This window comes from Pelodiscus sinensis, chromosome 8 (genome assembly GCF_052426305.1).
Source record: "Pelodiscus sinensis isolate ZL-2025 chromosome 8, ASM5242630v1, whole genome shotgun sequence".
Lineage (NCBI taxonomy): Eukaryota > Metazoa > Chordata > Testudines > Trionychidae > Pelodiscus > Pelodiscus sinensis.
The window spans coordinates 65858555-65877519 of NC_143059.1; the positions used below are offsets into that span (position 1 = coordinate 65858555).

The following is an 18965-nucleotide window of genomic DNA, read 5'->3' on the forward strand; positions in this document are numbered from 1 at the left end:
TTTTGCTTCGCCATGGTGGACAGCTCCCTTGCACCCGGTGAGCCCAGGGAACTGGGGGCCCTTTGAAGGGGCACAGCGGCATGGGGTTCGCTTCGTGAGCCGCACTTTCTGCAAAGAGCCACATGCAGTTCGCGAACTGTGGGTTGGCCACCCCTGCTTTAGAGGCTGGGGTCAGAGCCTGCCAGTTCCCTCCGCTGCAGAAAGTTCCTGCAACAAGAAGCCAACTCTCCTCTGCCTGGTGCAACCATCCCTTTCCCTCCTAGCTCCAAGTGCAGCTTATTTCACCCCAACCCGCTTTGTGGCTGGGTGGGTCTGTTTTCACACAGTCCTGCCCACACCAGGCTTCTCATGTTCTGTATTTCATGATTGTCCACTGATCTCTTTGCTCCCCACTCCAATAAAAGGTGGAAGTATCTTTGGTGGCTCATTCCCATCATAGCTCTGTGAGCAGTCGGCCTGAGTTATGTACTGCACATTGTTCTCAGTCTGGAGAAGACATTCTTTTGGGTTCGTAAGGCATGTGGGTACATGGGGCATTCGTGATGCAGCAGTTTTCAGAACATCTCCTCCTTAACATTAGCCACAGTTCATTGGTGGTACAGCCAGGTCCCCAAAATCTTCACCGAAGGAACTCCCTCACCCCACTGGAACACCTCAGCAAAAGGAGCCAAAAGAGCCTCACAGCCAGCAGAAATTCCTGGCCTAGAGTCAACAGCATCACCTCAGCTTCTAGCAAAGCAGGCGGTCTGCAGTCTGGATCCAGAGTGGCCCAGGGTCTGGGATACTGCCTTACCTTGTTCAGCATCTGAATTCACAAGGCTCTAAAACTCCCCTGTTTATAACCTTTCCCTACGGAGCTGATTGACTCAGCTCTTAGCTGGTGTCCACAAGAAGTCTGCTAGACCTGCTGGACCAAGGAAATTGAAACCCTCTGCATAGCTTCCCAGATGGCTAGAAAGCACGTCCAGTAACTACCATACCCTCTCCTGTGCCGCAGTGCTTCTTACCCAGGGGTACACAGAGCACATCTAGATATCTGACTAGTTTTTCCTTCACAGGCTACATAAAATGCACTAGTAAATACAAACTACAATTTCATAAAGACAATGGCTTATTTATACTGCTCTATATTCTATGCACTGAAGTATTTAAATCAATTGGAGTATATTTCATAATTACATGGTAAAATGGGAAAGCCAGCAATTTTTCAGTAATAGTTTGTTGCAACACTTTTGTGTTTTTATGTCTGCTTTTGTAAGCAAGGAGTTTTTAAGCACGGGAAAGCTAGGGGTACACGAGACCATTCAGACACCTGAAAGGGAGACAGGCATCCAGAACAGTTGGGAGCCATTGCTCCACATACCTTTGGGCTCCTGTCAGTGCCCTGCACCATGCACATGTGCAGAGAGAGAATTCAGCTACAATTCACAACTCCTCCTCCCTGCTTCTCTCTCCTCGTCTGACAAATAAAATAGCAGTTGCTGCAGTCCAAGCATGTGGGTTACACACGTGCAACCCAAGCAGGATCCACACAAACACTTGAAGAAGAAGCAGGAATTATTCTGTTTTCTGGGCTTGTTCTGCCTGTGGATTTTATAAAAGGCAATTTTACTAGGTTATATAATTCACTTCCTTCCCTCCACCAGTCCCCCCACCATACACAATGGCTACGACTACACTGCTGGTTTGCCAGCAGCAAATATGCAAATGAGATGTGGATTAGCATATTGCTGCATCTCATTTGCATAATTCATGCACACCATTTTTGTAGAAAAATAGCATGGATGGGATTTTTTCCCCCACAAAAACCCTTTGCGCAAAACCGGCATGCATAAATTATGCAAATGATGTGCCGCAATATGCTAATCTGCACCTCATTTGCATATTTTCTGCCAGCAAAAGCAGCAGTGTAGACGAAGCCAATGAGACCTGTATCACTCAAAAAGGACAGACCTCTTGGGTGACCCAGCGATGGGCAACCTAGGCTACTGAGTGGGCAGCATGTGGGTCACGAGTGTGTTATTATTCCCGTTGCCTCCAGCAGTGGATGCTGGAAGGAAGCAGTAGCCTTATCGCTTAGTAAATGCTCCCAGCCCATGGAAGACGATGGGCTCCCACACCTGGGAGAGTCTTTTGAGGAACTAGGAAAAAGGCAGCTGGTTGAAACACTCAGAGAAATTCAAGCAGCTCTGCCTCCCGATGAAAACTTCCATGAGAAGGGGCGTGGCAACCTGGGCAACATCTCTGTAGGAAGAGAGGACTGGCTGATGTTTGAACTCTGGCTGGCAGGTGCTGCCATCCAGCTTGCGCATATATGTATGACTGTATCCACGCTACAGCTAAAAATGCTGAACACCAGATCAAAGTGGCGGAAACCCTCTGTCTCAAACCAGCATGTTCTCTCCAGGTGATGGTTTGTAGACTTCATACACGCTGTCATTCAGGGAAATATTTTTATTACATGCTACTTTTTCATCATGTTACATTTATTACTATGTGGAGCTAAGGAGATTTATTTTTATGAGATGCTCCAGTGAAGTTTAATGTTGACTTTCAGCTTTTATTACTTACTCAGCATTACCAGTTGCTTTCCACCTGTCTAGAACAGGTCCCTGCCTCAAAGTGGTGATAGTCTGAGATTCTTCTACAGCAATGGGTGCTTTGTGTGTAATGAAGACAGAGATACAGAGGTAGCTGGGGGAAGGGTTACAACAAAGCATTGTAATTTGCACACTATTGGTTCTGATTTCCAGTTTGTCTTTTTTGTGTGTCTTTTCCCCTCAACATTTGTTGCTATAGGTTACTATGACCTTTTACTAATGTTCACTTACTTTTCACAGGTGAGCTCACACTTAGGGTACATTTGTAGGCCCAATTCTCACAGGCCCCAGCTTCCTGCTAGCTGAGGATCTTAGGAGTTTGTGAGCTGGGGCCCCAAGGTTCTTGTCTGCCAAAGAGCTGGAAACCTGGACTTGCCAGCACTCTGTACGATAGGCTACCAGGGAACTAGGCAGATGAGCAGGTGGGAAACCAGGCAGGTTTCTAGCAGCAGTGCAGCTGGCTTCAGACACTACATCACCAAGGTCAAACAGTCTCCATGAAATGTTTTAGTTCCAAAGGAGCGGTATGAACCACTAGAAAACCTGCTCTACTATCAGCCTCTTTCACATTCCTCAGAAAACAACTTCATCCTCTACCCAGTAACCCTCATCTTGGGTGCTAAGAGTCTAAGGTGTAACTTCTTGATGAAAGTGAAGAGCTGGTCAGAGGGAGCCATACTTTACAAGGAGGGGACAAAAGGAAGATTGTTTGAGACCACAGCTGCAACAACAAAGTGGATGCTCAGATGGGCAAGGAATGTTATGGACAAAACCAAGATGATTCAAGCCTATTTTTGCTGACATTTAAAACGACTCAACTTCAGGGTTAGTCACTCAGCAGTAGGAGTTACAGGTACACAGCGTCGCATGGGAAGGTTATGTCCAACATGCAGGCTTCCTTCATTATGAGAGGAGATTGATATTAAAATATTGCATGAAACTTAAGTTGCCGTGAAGTCAATTTGTATTTAGATTACAAAATTCATTAGCTTTGGAACTCACGTTACCACTGCATTAGCACAGGACAGCAAGGAAAGGGAGACTTACATGGTTATTTCCATTGGCAGAGCTGAGCAAAATACGAGCAGGGTGGAGATTCACTTTGTTGTTAAATGTTGAACTCTTTTGGCAGGAGACTTTAGGAAAAAGTATTGTCGAGAGGGCTTTTAAAAAGAAAAATCTGATTTTGCAGATATTTTACTCAAAAGTGCTGGGTGGGCTTATTTCTACAATCGTTAAAGGTCAGGCCCTTGAAAAACAGTTGCGAGCCATGCACCAAGGTAATTAACATCACAGTGCAGGATGCCGGTTGGTCTCACAAACTGTTATTATGCCCCTTCTCCAAACTATAATTACTTTACACTGCCAATCTAATTCCCTCTTGCTCTCAAGATTTTCTCTTGTTGCAGAAGCTGACTAAGATGAGTGGTAAACTAGTTCTGGTGAGATCTGATTTGCTGGACCCATTGATGTAAGTCCAGCTATGGTTAGGAGACTGGTTTCTTTTGTTGATGCTCTCCTTCTCTGGGTGACAAAGGTCAACTGTCTGTGGTTTTATTTCTAGATCTGCAATCTGTGATCTTGTCCTGCCCAACTATGGTGCTTTGGAAGAGACTACTGTTCTGTGGTTCTGTTCTTTCTTGCTTGATGTGTAACAGTAGCAATGCAGTATTTCTCATGCTCACCAAGCTCCTTTTGGTGTTGGTGCATAATTTTACATTCCCTTGCCCCTTTTATTTTATTGGCTATACACCACCAATATGCCTGGTCTTGTATAAGACATGCTTTTTATTCAAAATCCCATTAGGCACCTGCTGACATCTTAGAGTCCAATATCTTAGATAACCCTCCCATCCTCCACTTCTTCCTTGCATTTAGGATCAACAAAAGAAACTCATTTTGGAGATCCAATCTTAGTGTGTATGATGGAGAATGCCAGAAGCTGGAACTATATGCATTTTTCATGCTATCAAAGGCAGTTTCTTGACATTCAGGGTCTGGTACAATACCCATCAGTTCACCTGTATCCAAAACAATTAGTTTAAGAAGCAGATCATGATTGGTTGAGGCTGCTGTTCCTGAGTTCCATTAAGGCTCAGTGGTTACAGGAGAGAGTTTAGCTGATGCCAATTATCAGCAGTCTGTTACTAATTTCTGGTAGTGATTAAGTGCTCAGATCTTAAATACAGATTTTTTTTCTGAGCAGGATCCAGTAAATAAGGAAAAATACAAACTAAGTGATACCCTGTGAGAAATCACCATCACAGAAGAAGAAAGCAAGAGCAACTGGAGAGAAAACAAAGCAACTGTGGACATATTAATAAATGGTGTCAGAAAATTATGAATATTAAAAACTTAAAGGTCAATTAAAATATTAAGAGTTCTCCTGTCAGCAGTGTTAAAGCCATATCTTCCAGCATTATGGACTCTGTCAATATCAGGAAAAGTACTACTTCTACTAGTATAGATATTTCCTCCCACTGAATTATAATCAATACAATATTTTAATATGTTAGTTCTTTAAAATGAGGGCAATTTTTATTTGTCTCAAAATGAACTGCAGGAGAACGTTATGATTCTTACCTTTAAGGTTAATTCAATAGAGCACAGTTACTGCTCCAGTGGTTTCTATATAACAGATTTAACCCCAAACTGATCATTTTATAATGAGATCATTTTCCATTAATATAGTACCTGAGATTTATCAGAGCCCATTACAAGCTTTAACTAATTAATTTTCAAAAAATACCCGTATTATCCCTATTTTACAGATGGAAAAATTGACACACTAAGAGATGAAGTGTTCATGCCAAAGGCCCCTATGGGGAAAAAAGAAACAGAGCTGGACTTAGAACACAGGAGTCCCCAGCTCAGATTGCTAGAACACACAATATGCAGATTGACATGTCAAAGATGTAATCTTATAAATATCCAACACTTTTGGCCAGGTCTTCAGTTGATGTAAATTAGCGTAGCTCCATTGACTTTATTGCAGCAGAGGTGATAGGCTCAAATACTCCTGTGATGAGTGGCAGTGATATTATTATGCTAGTAGAGAATATGCCTCACTATTTAAAAAATACTCAACCATGCTAAGCATTTTGAGTTTTTTTCCCCCAGGGGAGGAAGGGGAAGGGGCTGCATCAACATTAAACCCTGAAGATGTTCTCATTTCAAACAAGAATAAAGGCGCATGCTTTGTGGCTTGCAGAATATGGTCTAAATATTTGCAACTTGAAATGTTGAATATGTATCATATGAGCTACACATACTTGCAAGATAACTGTCAAAGCTACGTCATGTCACTTTGGAAATGTTTTCTTTTATTAATCCAAATATTAAATCCAGGCCATTTCTTGTCTAGGAACTGTAGTTCAACATCTATTTTCATGTTTGTGGTTCTATGGAACTTATTTTGCACTGAAATCCATAGTCAGTTTCTTTTTCCTTCTGAAGATAATGATCCTATATTGTTTTCTTTATGCCTTACTACATAATGATATAATAAAATGAAAGTAAAAGGTTTTACCAACATTTGCTTTTATAAAGGTGTGCAATTTACATTTTTATGTTTAGAGCAGTTACTGTCATGCAATTTTTGAAGTATAAGTTTCCTGAAATCAGTATACATTAAACTTCATATTTTACTTGGAAAAACATCTTCAAAAAGAGTGAAGAGGTATATAATGAAAATGCAGTTCTCAATCATTTGTGACACTGCAAAAGTATGATTTACATCCAGGTTAAGTTAGATTTTAACACTAGAAAACTTTCAAAAGACTCAGTGGTAGCTCATTTACAAATATACTATTTATAATGAATGCATTGATACAGAATGACATTTATAAAAAAGCAAGGCAATCTTTTATATTATAGACATAACAATCAACATTACAATAATTCAGATTAAAAGTACATTTTTTGTAGACTGTTTACACTCTTTTGTTTAGCTTTAGACCACAAATTCATGTGATCTGGTATTTTACCACAGCAAAAAATCCTGTGCAGACCTGTTTAAGACCAAAATATCAGAATAATAACCATGATCTTCTGACCTTTGCTAGAATAAAAACAAAAACCGTTAGATACTGTTTGCAGATACTATAATTTGTTTGTAATTGTCCTAACTGTGCCTTTTAAGTTTCTGTGTTGTGCAAATTACTGCCAACTGTACGTCTAATTAAAAGCAAGTTCCGGCATGCCAATTAAAGATACAATTGAGGTGCAATATTGACTATACAAAAACACTTTCTTGCATTCAGATTCTTTAGCAACACAAAAGACATGTCTTCCCTTGATATGTTATGACTTTGTATAGATCCTTAAGAGAGAAACAAGTAAAGGAAGAAAACATTTGATAAAAGATTTTCCATTAAAAATGTATTTTGCAGACTTTCAGGACTAAAAACGATACTTGACTTTTTGCTTTTTAGGTACTGCAATGGTGCCAATTGCTCACCAGCTGGACAATGTTTCTAAGTACTGTTTTTTAAAACCAATTAAGTGAACAAACTTTATTGTTCTTTCACATAGTGTGAACACATGGTTTCTTAGACAGCATTAACAAAAACTGCACAAAAAAATCTAAAAGCAAAATAGGGATTGAACCATCAAATATTCTACAGTGTTAGATTGTTTTAAAATAAAGTAACATGAACGTAAGCATTTCCAATAGCTTCTGACAAATTAAAAAAAGGCCAAATATGCAACCATATGACCAAACTGCACAAGTTGCGTTCAGCTAGATGTTTTTGTTTAGGAAATTAAATGTGAGGCAGCCACAGGGGGCATTTTCAAAGCCAAGAGTTAGCAGCTAAATTTCAATTTAGTCATTTTAACACAATATAACTGGTTTAAATAAAAAGTAATATTGCCAGTTATTCTTCCTTTATGTTTAAAAAAACCCTTATAATCAGTTTTATACGCATCAGATTACTGTTATACTATACTCTGTAGCATAGTATTTTGTTGCGTTAGGCAAGGCATGGTTCATGATAGTGTCCTATAAATGCAAGTACTCATAGGCAGGCAACAGAGGTCATGATTTGATTTGCATCCTGATTTCTAGAGATTGTCACACTTTTCATCATCTCATCTAATATATCTGAGAGCACTACCCAGAATTCTATAGCAATGCACAAAATTTAACAGAAATCTAGTTCACCCCTTTGACCTAGTCTTTAAAAAATACTCCTCAGAATCATATTCCTCCATCTTGCTCATGACTTTAATTCCATACATTTGTCAAAACCAAATTCTTTCTTCTCATTTTGAATTTAATTAGCATGAGCCAATATTCTTACACAAATGAAGACAGATACCACTGAATGGCATTTGTCATTAAAGACAACCTAAAAATTGTACTTAGTTGAAAGATAAACAATGCAACACCCTGGAAAATTTTAAAAAGTTAGGTCAGGTTGTGGAATTATTGTGATGATCAAGAGGTCAGATAAACAGCTGAGGGACTGATAACATTTATCATTAAAGCTTATTCCAAGCAATAATACTCACCCATTTAACACCAAAATTAAATAACTCATTTTATAAGGAAACTTCTTGAATTAGTCTTTGAGTTAATTCTTTGCATCAGAACTTAATGTCTCATGCTGTTTTACTAACACTCCCCTCTACACACTTCAAGAAGTGTTCACTTCAAAAAGTACAAAATTAAACTCTCAAACAGGACACAGGAGTATTTGGTATTGAAGTTACCATTTTAGCATAAGGGTACTTTAAAAAAGATCCTGTTTTTAATATAGTAAAGTTTTAATTCATTACTTTCTTCCTACAAGTGTAATGAAGAGACAATTTTTGTTTAGAGTGTAAAAATTATTTTTTGGTAAGCCAACTTCTCATCCGACTAAGTTTTTGGAAGAGGGGGCCAGCTCCAATTGTACAGTCATTAGCCATGTACCTTAACAAGATGAATAAATCAGATGAAAATATTTACATACTAAACAATCTTAATTCCATAAATGCAACCCAACAGCACCTATACCTGACTGTACAGCAGTGGCAATGGGAACTTTTCAGGAAGAGGCAGCCTGCTATTAGATACACTATTACTTGAAACTTAAGAAGCATCGAAAACTACTCCTCTTGGGCTAGTTTCCTACTGCATTATATACCTAAAATCTTGCTGTATTGTAACAGATTGAGACAAAAGTTGTTTTATAAATTAAAGGATAAATTCTCTCATCAAAAATGAGATTGGATATACAAATGGGGAACACAACTGATATGCTTTAAGGCAGCAACCTTTGTTTTAAGGAATCGTATCAAAAACTCTCATGTGAACTGAGAGCGCAATAAGTAGGCTTCAGCAATAAATTTAGAAGTTCAATTACAGTCTTCAAAGCTACACATTTCAGCATCTTCATATTTTAACATCTTACTGCTGAGACAGATTAACTCCAGGCAGAGCTATAATAAACTAGATTCTTTTATGAACTAAGATCTAAACTGAAAAGCTACAGTATATGTAAAAAGTAAGGGAGGGAAACAGACATTACTTGTTAAAATCCAGTGACATCTACAATAGTTTTACAGCACATTTGAGCCCTCTACGGTTTTATATCTCCACCTGCCTTCCCTTTAAAAGTTGTTCCTTGTTAATGTATATACATAAGACAAAATAGAGTACAAGTTACTGTTAAAGCTGGAAAAATTAGACCAAGGCAGTACATAAAATTAAACATGTCTAAGAAGCCAAAAATTATACTTCCCAAACTTCTGCATGTGAAATAAATTTTCCTGGCATCAACTGATTTAATTTTTACTGTCTTCTCCAAGTCACAACAATTCAGCAGCAATTCCATTATAATATCCAATTTATAGTAAATAGAGTCAACATCTGAAATGTAACTGCCCTTAAGAGTTTCCATTTTCTAAAAAAAAAGGTCATCTTAAACTGGCACTGCAAGTGGTGTGACAGTATATATTTAACTGTAGCATCTTTAGTTTTCTAAGCAGTCAAGCAAATTCAAATAAAATCTCATGTGAACCATGTACAGTATTTCTATTGAGCGATCAACATCTGTGCACAAATGAAAAGGTGCTTCTTTTTAACAGAACATTTTTAATACTGAAATTGACAGGATGAGGTTGAGAAGGAATAACTATGGTACTGAACTGAATATTTTGAAGCAAGTGCCCCAGCTGTGGGGAAAAGTGCATTTAGTTCAGCAGCAAAACAGCACAGTGTGAAGATATTGTGCTTGGACACAGAAGTTACGCAATGGAAGGAGGTGAAAGGCATGTCAAGATATAAAACCATAATATGTTGTTAACCAACCTTAAAACTTACATATATTGCAGTGTTTAAAAGTAAGACATTCATTTATTGTACAAGGACTATGAGGAATCCTTAAAATTGTCTGTTGTAGTTTATGACTCAACATTATAACAAAAAGATAATATATATTATTTTCTTGCCATTCAACTGTACTGTTAGACTTTATGATTTTGTAACTTCACAAAACAAGAACTGCTCTTCACAGAGACTACTCAATATTTTTACCAATCTGAAAAGGTTACTTGTGCTAGAAAAGACCAACCACAAAAGGCTCAGTTCAGATATGTTATGCCCACAACTGATAACTCAGGGAAGCAAGATTTAAAAGAATTCAAGCTTTTTAGACTGCATCTTTTCCACCTACCAGTTGTTTTGATGAGTAAATATTTTTAGTATACAAACCTGCTGATAAAAATTCTTCAACAGAAGCATATAAATTCTAGATTGATTAAAACAGAGCAAATCAAAACAAAACAAAATCCAGTGATTTACTCTGACTGTAAACAATATAAAAACACCGCTTGTTTCAAATCTCAAAATAAATTAAAGAAAATCCCACCAGCTTCAGGATGTGTGACCCTACCAGGTTTTGACACAAAGGAGACGGAGGAAAACAGAAAAGTTCCTCATAAAAGATTGCGCATTTTGCCTAACTGAAAGTAGATCTAAATAAAACCACTCTTGTCCCTTAAATTTAACAACTTCAGAATTTGTTGGCAATTGCTTTAGGATAACTGGCATTTCCAGATTACTCAGACAAACATCCATCAAATTCAGCAAAATAAACTTAGACAAGCATTTTTACAGAATAAAAAAAAATCTAAATGGCTATGATTCCTCTATTAGCAGAAACACATAACGCAGTCTTAAATTTGCCTTTTTATATTATTTATATATTGTATATATAATATAATATTATATGTATATTATATTATATATGACAACATTAATGCAGTTTGTATTTTGTACAGTGTATGGGACAATCCAATTTCCATCAGACCATGGCACGGTATGGTCCCTGCATTTTTAGGAACTGAATGATGAAGGAAGGTCCCCCAGCAACGATCTGAGGTGGAAGGTGGCTGAGTGGGCAGTTCTCAATACTCATTATTGACAGTTTGCTGCAGAGTGCCAGCTCAAAGGGAAGGCTGTGCAGATTGGGGTTGTCATTCAAATACAGTTCTTCCAGGTTCTCCAGTGTACCTGGTTAAAATGAAACAGTCATAAATATAAAAGTAAAACCCTTTTGTTTCACATGGCTTATAACAAATGATTAGAAGCATTCAAACTCACAAGTGAAATTCAACTGGAAATTCTCCACCGTGGAAACAAGTCATGACCACTTCTATTATCAAATATAGCAACCTCCTTGGTCACAAGTATCTAAGTAAGAGCCACATTCATCTCACTTCTCTGCAGTGACCATCACTGCAAGATTCCCATTCAAAGACTGAGCACACACAGCCGCTTGCCTTTATCAATGTGACTGTTACATGAATCAACCAATATGATATGCTAGACAGCAAAGTAATGGTCTCTATCTTGCCAAAGCTAAACTATCTTGGAGGCTACACTAGAAAACTATACTTGAAGAAGACTCCCTATATAACAATCTTTTCATTGCATTCCTTACAGATCATGCATGACATAAGCACTGCTCCTATTCTGAGGGCCTGCTCCATTTTAGATTAATAAAAATGGTTAAAAAAATATTGTTCTTCATGATGCAAGGATAGTACTGTACCACTGGCTTGTCAAAGCTTCCTAGGAATGCAGCACTGGGGACACTAGCAGGAGTATTAATTGAGAAGACAGGTGCACCCAAAGTAATTCTGTAAGGGGGCGAGGGGTGTGTGGAAAATGATGCACTTGGACACATCATTAAATACTAATAAGAGTTTCAATGCAAAGTGGAAGTGGGTATTGTCAGAATTCTTTTACTGTTGTTTATATTACTGTAGTTATGATTAGCAGATTTTTTTCTATCATGTAACAGTTCACAGTCAAGAGTCAGTAATGAGAATATGTAAATCTCTACTGAATACTCCTGCTGCCTTACAACACTCACCTCTTGGTGAAACATCAAAGACCTAGAGGAGAAGCAGAGAGGGTGACAGGAGTATTAGAGGGTTAAAAAGTGTGTTGAGGAAGGAAAGATTGCAGGACCATTGGTGGGCTGGGACACTGTGCAAAAAGTTCAGAGTACAAGCAGGAGAACCACAAGTAGAATCTGAGGAGGATTAGGGAGCCAGGGTAGGAGACTGAAAAGCAGCAAAGCAGAAAGGCACAGTTGAGCAAAACTCTGAGTACTGGCTGATAATTCTATATGAGGCAATCCAATTTGAAAACTAACAACCAGTCTCTATACCTCACTAAATTGTTTAAAACATATAAATTTATTTTAACTCTATGATTAGACTATAAGGCATCTGAGCTCAAATAATTTATGACCTAGAATGCATAGAGCCAGTTTAGCCTTCTCTCTGCTATATATGCAAGATTTGCACTGGCTGTGATGGTGTTTCACTGGAAGTGCTAGGATAGCTGAAGCATCTATGTCTCTTTCACTAGCTGCGTGGCACTGCATTTCTAATTCATTTCATCTTATTTAGGTCTCTGGGGGTTTTTTTATTCTCTTTCCTCCCCTTTCCCTTTATTTTCTTCCCCTCTTCTTTTGTCCCAGCAAGGTGAACAGTATGATGATATACAAGTAAAAATATTTGTAGAAGGCCAGTGCCTCTCCTTTTAGATGCCTGCTGGAGCTCCTTCCTCACACAAAATTTCACTTTTGCATGTCACCAGAAAGAAAAGTCATAGAATTAGCAGCCTGATTCTTTTCCTACTGAGCTCTTTACAAGGAAATGGTTGGAAAGGCAAGTTGACTAACACTGACTGGTATTGCACAATACTATAAATGTCTCTTTAGCAAAGTGAGTGAAGAGCTTGATAGAGAAGGAAACTACTTAATCCAAGTCAGTTTTCCCCTACAAGTCCTTCATGAACAGTAATTAATCAGCAAAAGCTAAGGAATTTCTCTCAGAAGAACAAAGAAAGCATGTAATTTTGTAGTGCTGGCAGAAATTTCAAGTAATGGTGCAAATCTCCTCACAATAAAAGTTTCTTCTTGAATTTTGTGGCCTTTGTTTATGAACACAATATATCCCTATCATTTTGTGTCTCCCAACAATATCTGGAGGTTATTGCTTAACCATGGTGCATATTTATCAGAAACAGCATCTTACCAATTTCTTCAGGAAGGTGTGTGAGAAGATTCTCTCCTAGACCAAGATGTGTCAGATTGGTGAGGTGACCAATTCCTCTTGGAAGAGTAGTCAACTGATTATTAGTCAAGACCAATTTCTGGTGGAGAAATAAGTTCTTAAAATTACTAACGGTACCTTCAAAAAGTTCAGTAATATCAGAAAATATAGCTATTACATTGACAGACTATATGTCTAGCACAAAGAAGGAAATGTCTAGCTTTCTATGTCGTTCAAAAGTTCTTTTAAGTGTGATTAAACTTAACAATAAACATGAACTTTTATCTAAGGATATGTAGGCACTTGTTAAGTTTTACTCAAACCACAAAACAACCCTGTGAAGTCTATTTTATTCATTCTATGCATGGTCAAAGTGGGGCAGAGAAAAGACGACTACTAACTGTAACTGAAGGTTCTTCAAGATGTATGGTCCCTGTATTTCACACACATGTTTGGAAATTTTTCCAAACAGCGTCCTTTGAGCTGGGCATGCACTTTATCTCCCTTCGCGCTCCTGTCCTATGGTATAAAGAGTGGTGTGGGTCAATGGGCACGAGGGTTGTCTCTGAATACTGCCAGCCTGGTGTAGGTATTAAATTTGTGTTTAGCCAACAGTGCCTGGTAATTGGCTATATGAAACTGAAGGCCTGTGGAGGAAAAGACTTTCCTGTGTAGGAGATCCATCCCCTTTGACTCTCTGTCCGGGAAGGTGGATTTCTGAGGCTGCTGCCGAGCTCCTTCCACAGCCACTTGCACAACTAGTGAACTATGGGAAGGGTATCTACAGATGAAAGTAGCCCTTTTGGCCAGCACAAACAGCGTCTCCACTTGCTTTGGTATGGGGGGGACACTATGTAGCTGTATGTCAGATTGTTCTGACCAGTTGCAGTATGGCCTTGTTTAGAGAAAGGCCACCCTGGGTGGCCTTAGGGCTATCAGATATCTGGGAGATTATGTTGGGGATCATAAACCTTCTCCGATGGGATTTACAAGTTGGTAACCATGCTTTGGAAAGATATTGTTATTGACCATGGTCATCTGGCAGATAGGGTATCAAAGGAATGGCCTTGTCATCCAATGACAAGGTGGCTCTGGTTGGAATCGGCTGTACTGGCACAGTGTCTTCCTTCCCATACACCAGTGTTCCTCAAAGTGGTCTGTGAAACCACTCTGAGAAATCTGTTAACTGGCCATGCCAGTTTGTTTATTCACTGCTGCTGCGACCTCAGACTCTGATGGCTCCTACTGGCTCCCCTTGGCTGCAAACAGTGAAATGGAGCCAATGGAAGCTGTGAGGCTCCAGGCTGCGGCAATGGTAAATAAACAAACCACCGTGGCCAATTAACAGGTTTCTCAAAGTAGTTTCACAGATCACTGAGAAACACTGCCATAAACCGGCAGAAACAACTGACAATAGGGGAAAGTGGCAGGACTCCTGCAATGGTGGGAGTGTCTGCTATAAGGGTGCCCAGTATGGCCAAAAGGTGGGATCAATCGCTCACGGTGCATTCCATGGGAATCAATATAAGACATCCCAGGAAGGGGGGTCCAAAGCCAGGAGGATAGGGCTGCCACTACTCTCTGGGCTCCTGGGCCTATCAATGGACCCTTCTCCTCTCAGACTGAGGACAGTGCTGAGGGAAAACAGTGGTACTACTGGTGTGGGGAAGCCCCTATGTGATGGATAGGGAGGAGGGTCTCTCCTGTGGCAGTAGCTGAGCTTCATCCCTTGGTATAAGAACTTCCCTGAGAACTGTCAAGCCTGAAAATAGTAAAGACTGTGGGCAGGGAACGACGACCTCATCCAATGTCAGAGAAGCATCCGTACGGCCAGGAAGCTCCAAGGTTCCCACCAAGACACTGAAGGAACTTGGTTTCACCACCAGAGCAAGGCCAGTCTCTGCAACAATGTACATTCAGACTAAAGTTCATGGATGCAGTTGGCCTTCATTTGTCCCTGATGCTGTGGTCACCATCAGATCCCTCCTCTTTGCCTTACCCTGCGGTCAAGGGGCCTTCAGTGATCATTCCCTGGGAACTGACGACTCACTCTACCTGGCATGGCATAGCATTCTGCTACAGGGATCTGTCCTTATGCCCATGAATGTGTTTCTTACTCTGGTGGCTCCATTCCATGGCTCATGCTTACAGGTGTATTGCTGGCTAGCTGAGACTGATGTACATGGAATGAGGGGTGAAGGGAAGTCTTCCATCCGGGATTAGATCAGGGCCTGGTAGCCTTTTCCATCAGGTACTTCTACAGCCTGAGTTCTTGGGCCTCTCTGGTTCAGAGTGGGGAAGACTTACAGGTGCTGCACTTTACTGAAATAATGCCTCATCCAGACAGTAGACACACCACTGATCCTTGTTGATGAAAAGGAGCAAGGGTACACATGCAGGTCAATGGATGCTGCTTGGAAAACCTGCCAGTCTCAGGAGCATGGCACATATTCCCACATGAGGAACAAATGTAAGAACCAGCATTTGAAAAATCAAACGCTGTGTTCCCAAGGTCAAAGTCAAAGGCCATACAAGGAATAAAACTCAGGAGTTCTGAATCTTTGTACTCTTTGCTAACAATAAACTCCTTCCGTCAACTCTCCTTAAAGAAAGGTTCAAATCAGCTTGCTGAAAGTAAAAGGCTTAGTATGTTTATCTCCTCTCATTAGTGTTTCACCTGAAGATCCTTAAGGTATGCTATTTCATTTGGCAAGGATTCCAGTTTGTTCTCCTCTAGATCCAACTCTCTTAATTTCCGTAGGTTTCCAATGCCATGGGGAAGTTTCTTTAGGAGGTTATTTGACAAGATAAGAACCTGGATTAAAAAACAGGGAGAATTTTTGTAATGCAGCAAGCAAGCGCAAACTGAAATGGAATCCATTTACACTTCAGAATTAAGTAGCATTCGATACAATGCAAAATTAACATACTGTTTAATACATTTTGTGAAACTCTTGTGAAAGTGAACCAAAGGAGAAAGTTAAACTTAAATCAGTAATAAAAACTAACAAGAGGTTACAAAATGAATTTTAACAAAAGTTTAAATTCAGAACAATAGATTTCAGGTTAACGGGGCTATTAAAAATGTACATTATTTTAAAATAAACAGTGGGGAAAAAGAACCATTGGGCCCATTTTAAGCAAGTAACTCAAGAAAATAGATTACTGCATAATCTCTCATCATCTGTATCTTTTCACATGCTTGCCTCACTGCCATCTACCTTTCTGTTCCTTCTGTCCTCGCCATTCCAACTTTGACCCTATCTGCCAAACATCCCCACTACTTCTTCAAGAAGTAGATTTTGGGAAGAGACTAATATAACACAATACTTGGATACTCTACACACATGCATTAGTATCCTATAATGGACTTCCCTCATCAACCCCCTTTTTAAAGTCTTGTGGTGCTTTTGGTTACTGTTTGTGCTCATGTAGGGGAGCCTGGACAGCCCTGCCTTGACAATAAATTGTGATGTCTGCCTTGACCACAGTGCGTATCTCTAACAAGCAAATCCCAGCATTGTCTCAAGTCTGGTGCACGTAGCATGCAGGCAAGGCTCAGGGGAAGCTTTCAGAGGCAGGAATGTTTTGCATAATAATGCAGATTAAGCACGGTATGCGAGACCACGTGAAGAACACACGACAATCAACCTCGTACTGGTACTTCTATTTCGGATGAACAACAATTACAGATGCAGCCATAAAACTGTTAACTATGCACATAGTTTTTGCAACATCCTGAGTAGCTGGATGTACCCCAAATAAGGGTATTGGGCATTTTAGGTATCCTACACAATACGTAATCAGTTGGTAAATATTATTATAATGACCCAAGTCTCGCTTTGCTATAACATGAGCTTAGTAAGAAGAATTGATGGGAAGGAGGGAGCAGGATTGACCCATAGGTCCTGCTCATTGTAAGTAGTAGTAAATAGACCCTTTACACCGGTGACCCCAGTGCATGGTGTCCCAAAGGGTGAGGATCAAAGGGATCACAACCTCCTGCCTGGTACTGTAGGTAGCATACGGGTGAAGTGTAAGTGAACTAGGCTTACTTATTGTATTATAATAATCTTCTATTAATTGCTTTTGCATTGCTTTGCACTGTATTCATTACTTTAGAATTTATGGTATTTAGGGTTTAAATTGTATAGTAATTGTTGTTAAGGCTTGCAAAATTTAAACTACTATATTAACTGCTTAAAGCTTGTAATAAATAAGAAAGTAGTTAAGTCTCTCTGGAGTGTCCTGGCTTCCCTTGGATCTAAAATAAATCAAACCACACGACAGCTCATTTAAAATGAAGGCTTGTTCCCAGAAGGAGATGCAGAAAAATTAATCCAAAATAAACAAGGTGTGAATTTAAAGAGGATTAGCTAAACTGTGTTAAATCCCTGCAAATTCTTATTGAAAATTCAAGTGTCATTAATTCAATTTAGCTTGCTTCACTTCCAAAGTACATCAAATTAAGTTAATTTTAATTCTCGATAAGAATGTCCACACAGGCATTTTCTCAGTTTTAACTAATCCAATTCATTAATTTTCTTGACTGTTTCCATGCTGACAAGATCTCAGAACGTAAACTCCTCCAGGTGAAAAATCTTTCTTTGTCTATGCTGTGAAGTACCATGCTCATCTATGAACCCAAGCAATTCATTCAATAATAGCTTGCACTAATATAACACCTTTCTCCAAGAGTAGCTCAAAGTTACTGACAAGCAACTCAGAACACCTCAAAAAACAAAACAAAACAAAATAAAAACCACTTAGAAAAGAGTGGCACAGTAGCACCTTAGAGCACCTAACAATATGTATCATAAGCTTTTGTGGGCATAACCCAGGGGTGGGCAAAAGGGCATCCGTGGGCTGGATTCGGTCCGCCAAGTGGGTCGACCATGCCGACAGAGGCCCTGCTGCTCCCCCGTCCCCCAAACCAATTAGGGCCTGAGGGCAGAGGAGCACCTGAAGCCTTCTCCGCTCTGTCTCCACCCTGTGAGCAGCACTTCAAAAAGCCGCATGCTGCTCGCAGGACAGGGGCACAGCGGAGAAGGCTTTGCGTTCTCCCCCACCCCCAGGCTTTAACTGGCCTGGGGGCAGGTGAGTGTACAAAGCCTACTCCCACCCTGCCAGGAGCATATGGCGCTTTGAAGTGCTGCTCGCAGGGCAAGAGAAAGAGTGGAGGAGGCTTTGCGCGCTCCGCTGGGGGCAGGGGAGCTGTGTGAAACTTGCTTCACCCTGCCCCGGCCCTGCGAGAAGCCCGCACACTTCAAAGTGCCACGGGCTCCTCGCAGGGCAGGAGGAGGCTTCCCGACTCCCCCGTCCTTGATTGGCCTGGGGGTGGGGGAGCATGCGAACCCTCTTCCATGGCATGAGTGCCTAGTGGGAAGGGAGGGGCAAAGGGGCTCCCCCACCCCCCAGACCAATCATGGTCTGGGGGTAGGGTAGCCCCGCTCCTTCCGTTTAGGCCCCACCCCTTCCAGGATGGCCCGGGGCTACTTCAAAAATTGCTGAAGTGGCCTCTGGGCAAAAATGATTACCCAGCCCTGGCATAACCACTTCTTCAGATGAGTGGCCCTGCACCCTCCATGAACCTGAATATGTCAGTTCTGTGTGAGCATCTGCCTCTCTCTATGCCTCAGCAAGGCTACTAAGTTTGGATCTCATTGTTCTATGTCCTAAGATTCTACCAGAATCATTGGTTCCATCTATAGGACTTTCTCTTTAAAATGGATTTATAAGAATCTCATGGCGGCTGGCCGCAAGGCCCGGTCCATCACTTTCTAACTAAGCTCAGTCCACTTTGTTCTC

General features: G+C 40.3%; 1 protein-coding gene across 3 annotated transcripts in view; it reads right to left on the reverse strand.

Moving 5' to 3' along the window:
- Positions 1-6118: 6118 nt before the first annotated feature.
- SHOC2 (SHOC2 leucine rich repeat scaffold protein) overlaps positions 6119-18965 on the reverse strand; it is a 104539-nt gene continuing 91692 nt past the window's right edge. For all 3 annotated transcript variants that reach the window (XM_075935478.2, XM_075935479.2, XM_006135001.3), the window contains exons 7-9: positions 15835-15972; positions 13140-13257; positions 6119-11100 (exon numbers count right to left, since the gene is read on the reverse strand). In XM_075935478.2, coding sequence (XP_075791593.1) covers positions 10892-11100; positions 13140-13257; positions 15835-15972 — 465 coding nt within the window. In that variant the 3' untranslated portion in view covers positions 6119-10891. The remainder of the gene's footprint in view (positions 11101-13139; positions 13258-15834; positions 15973-18965) is intronic.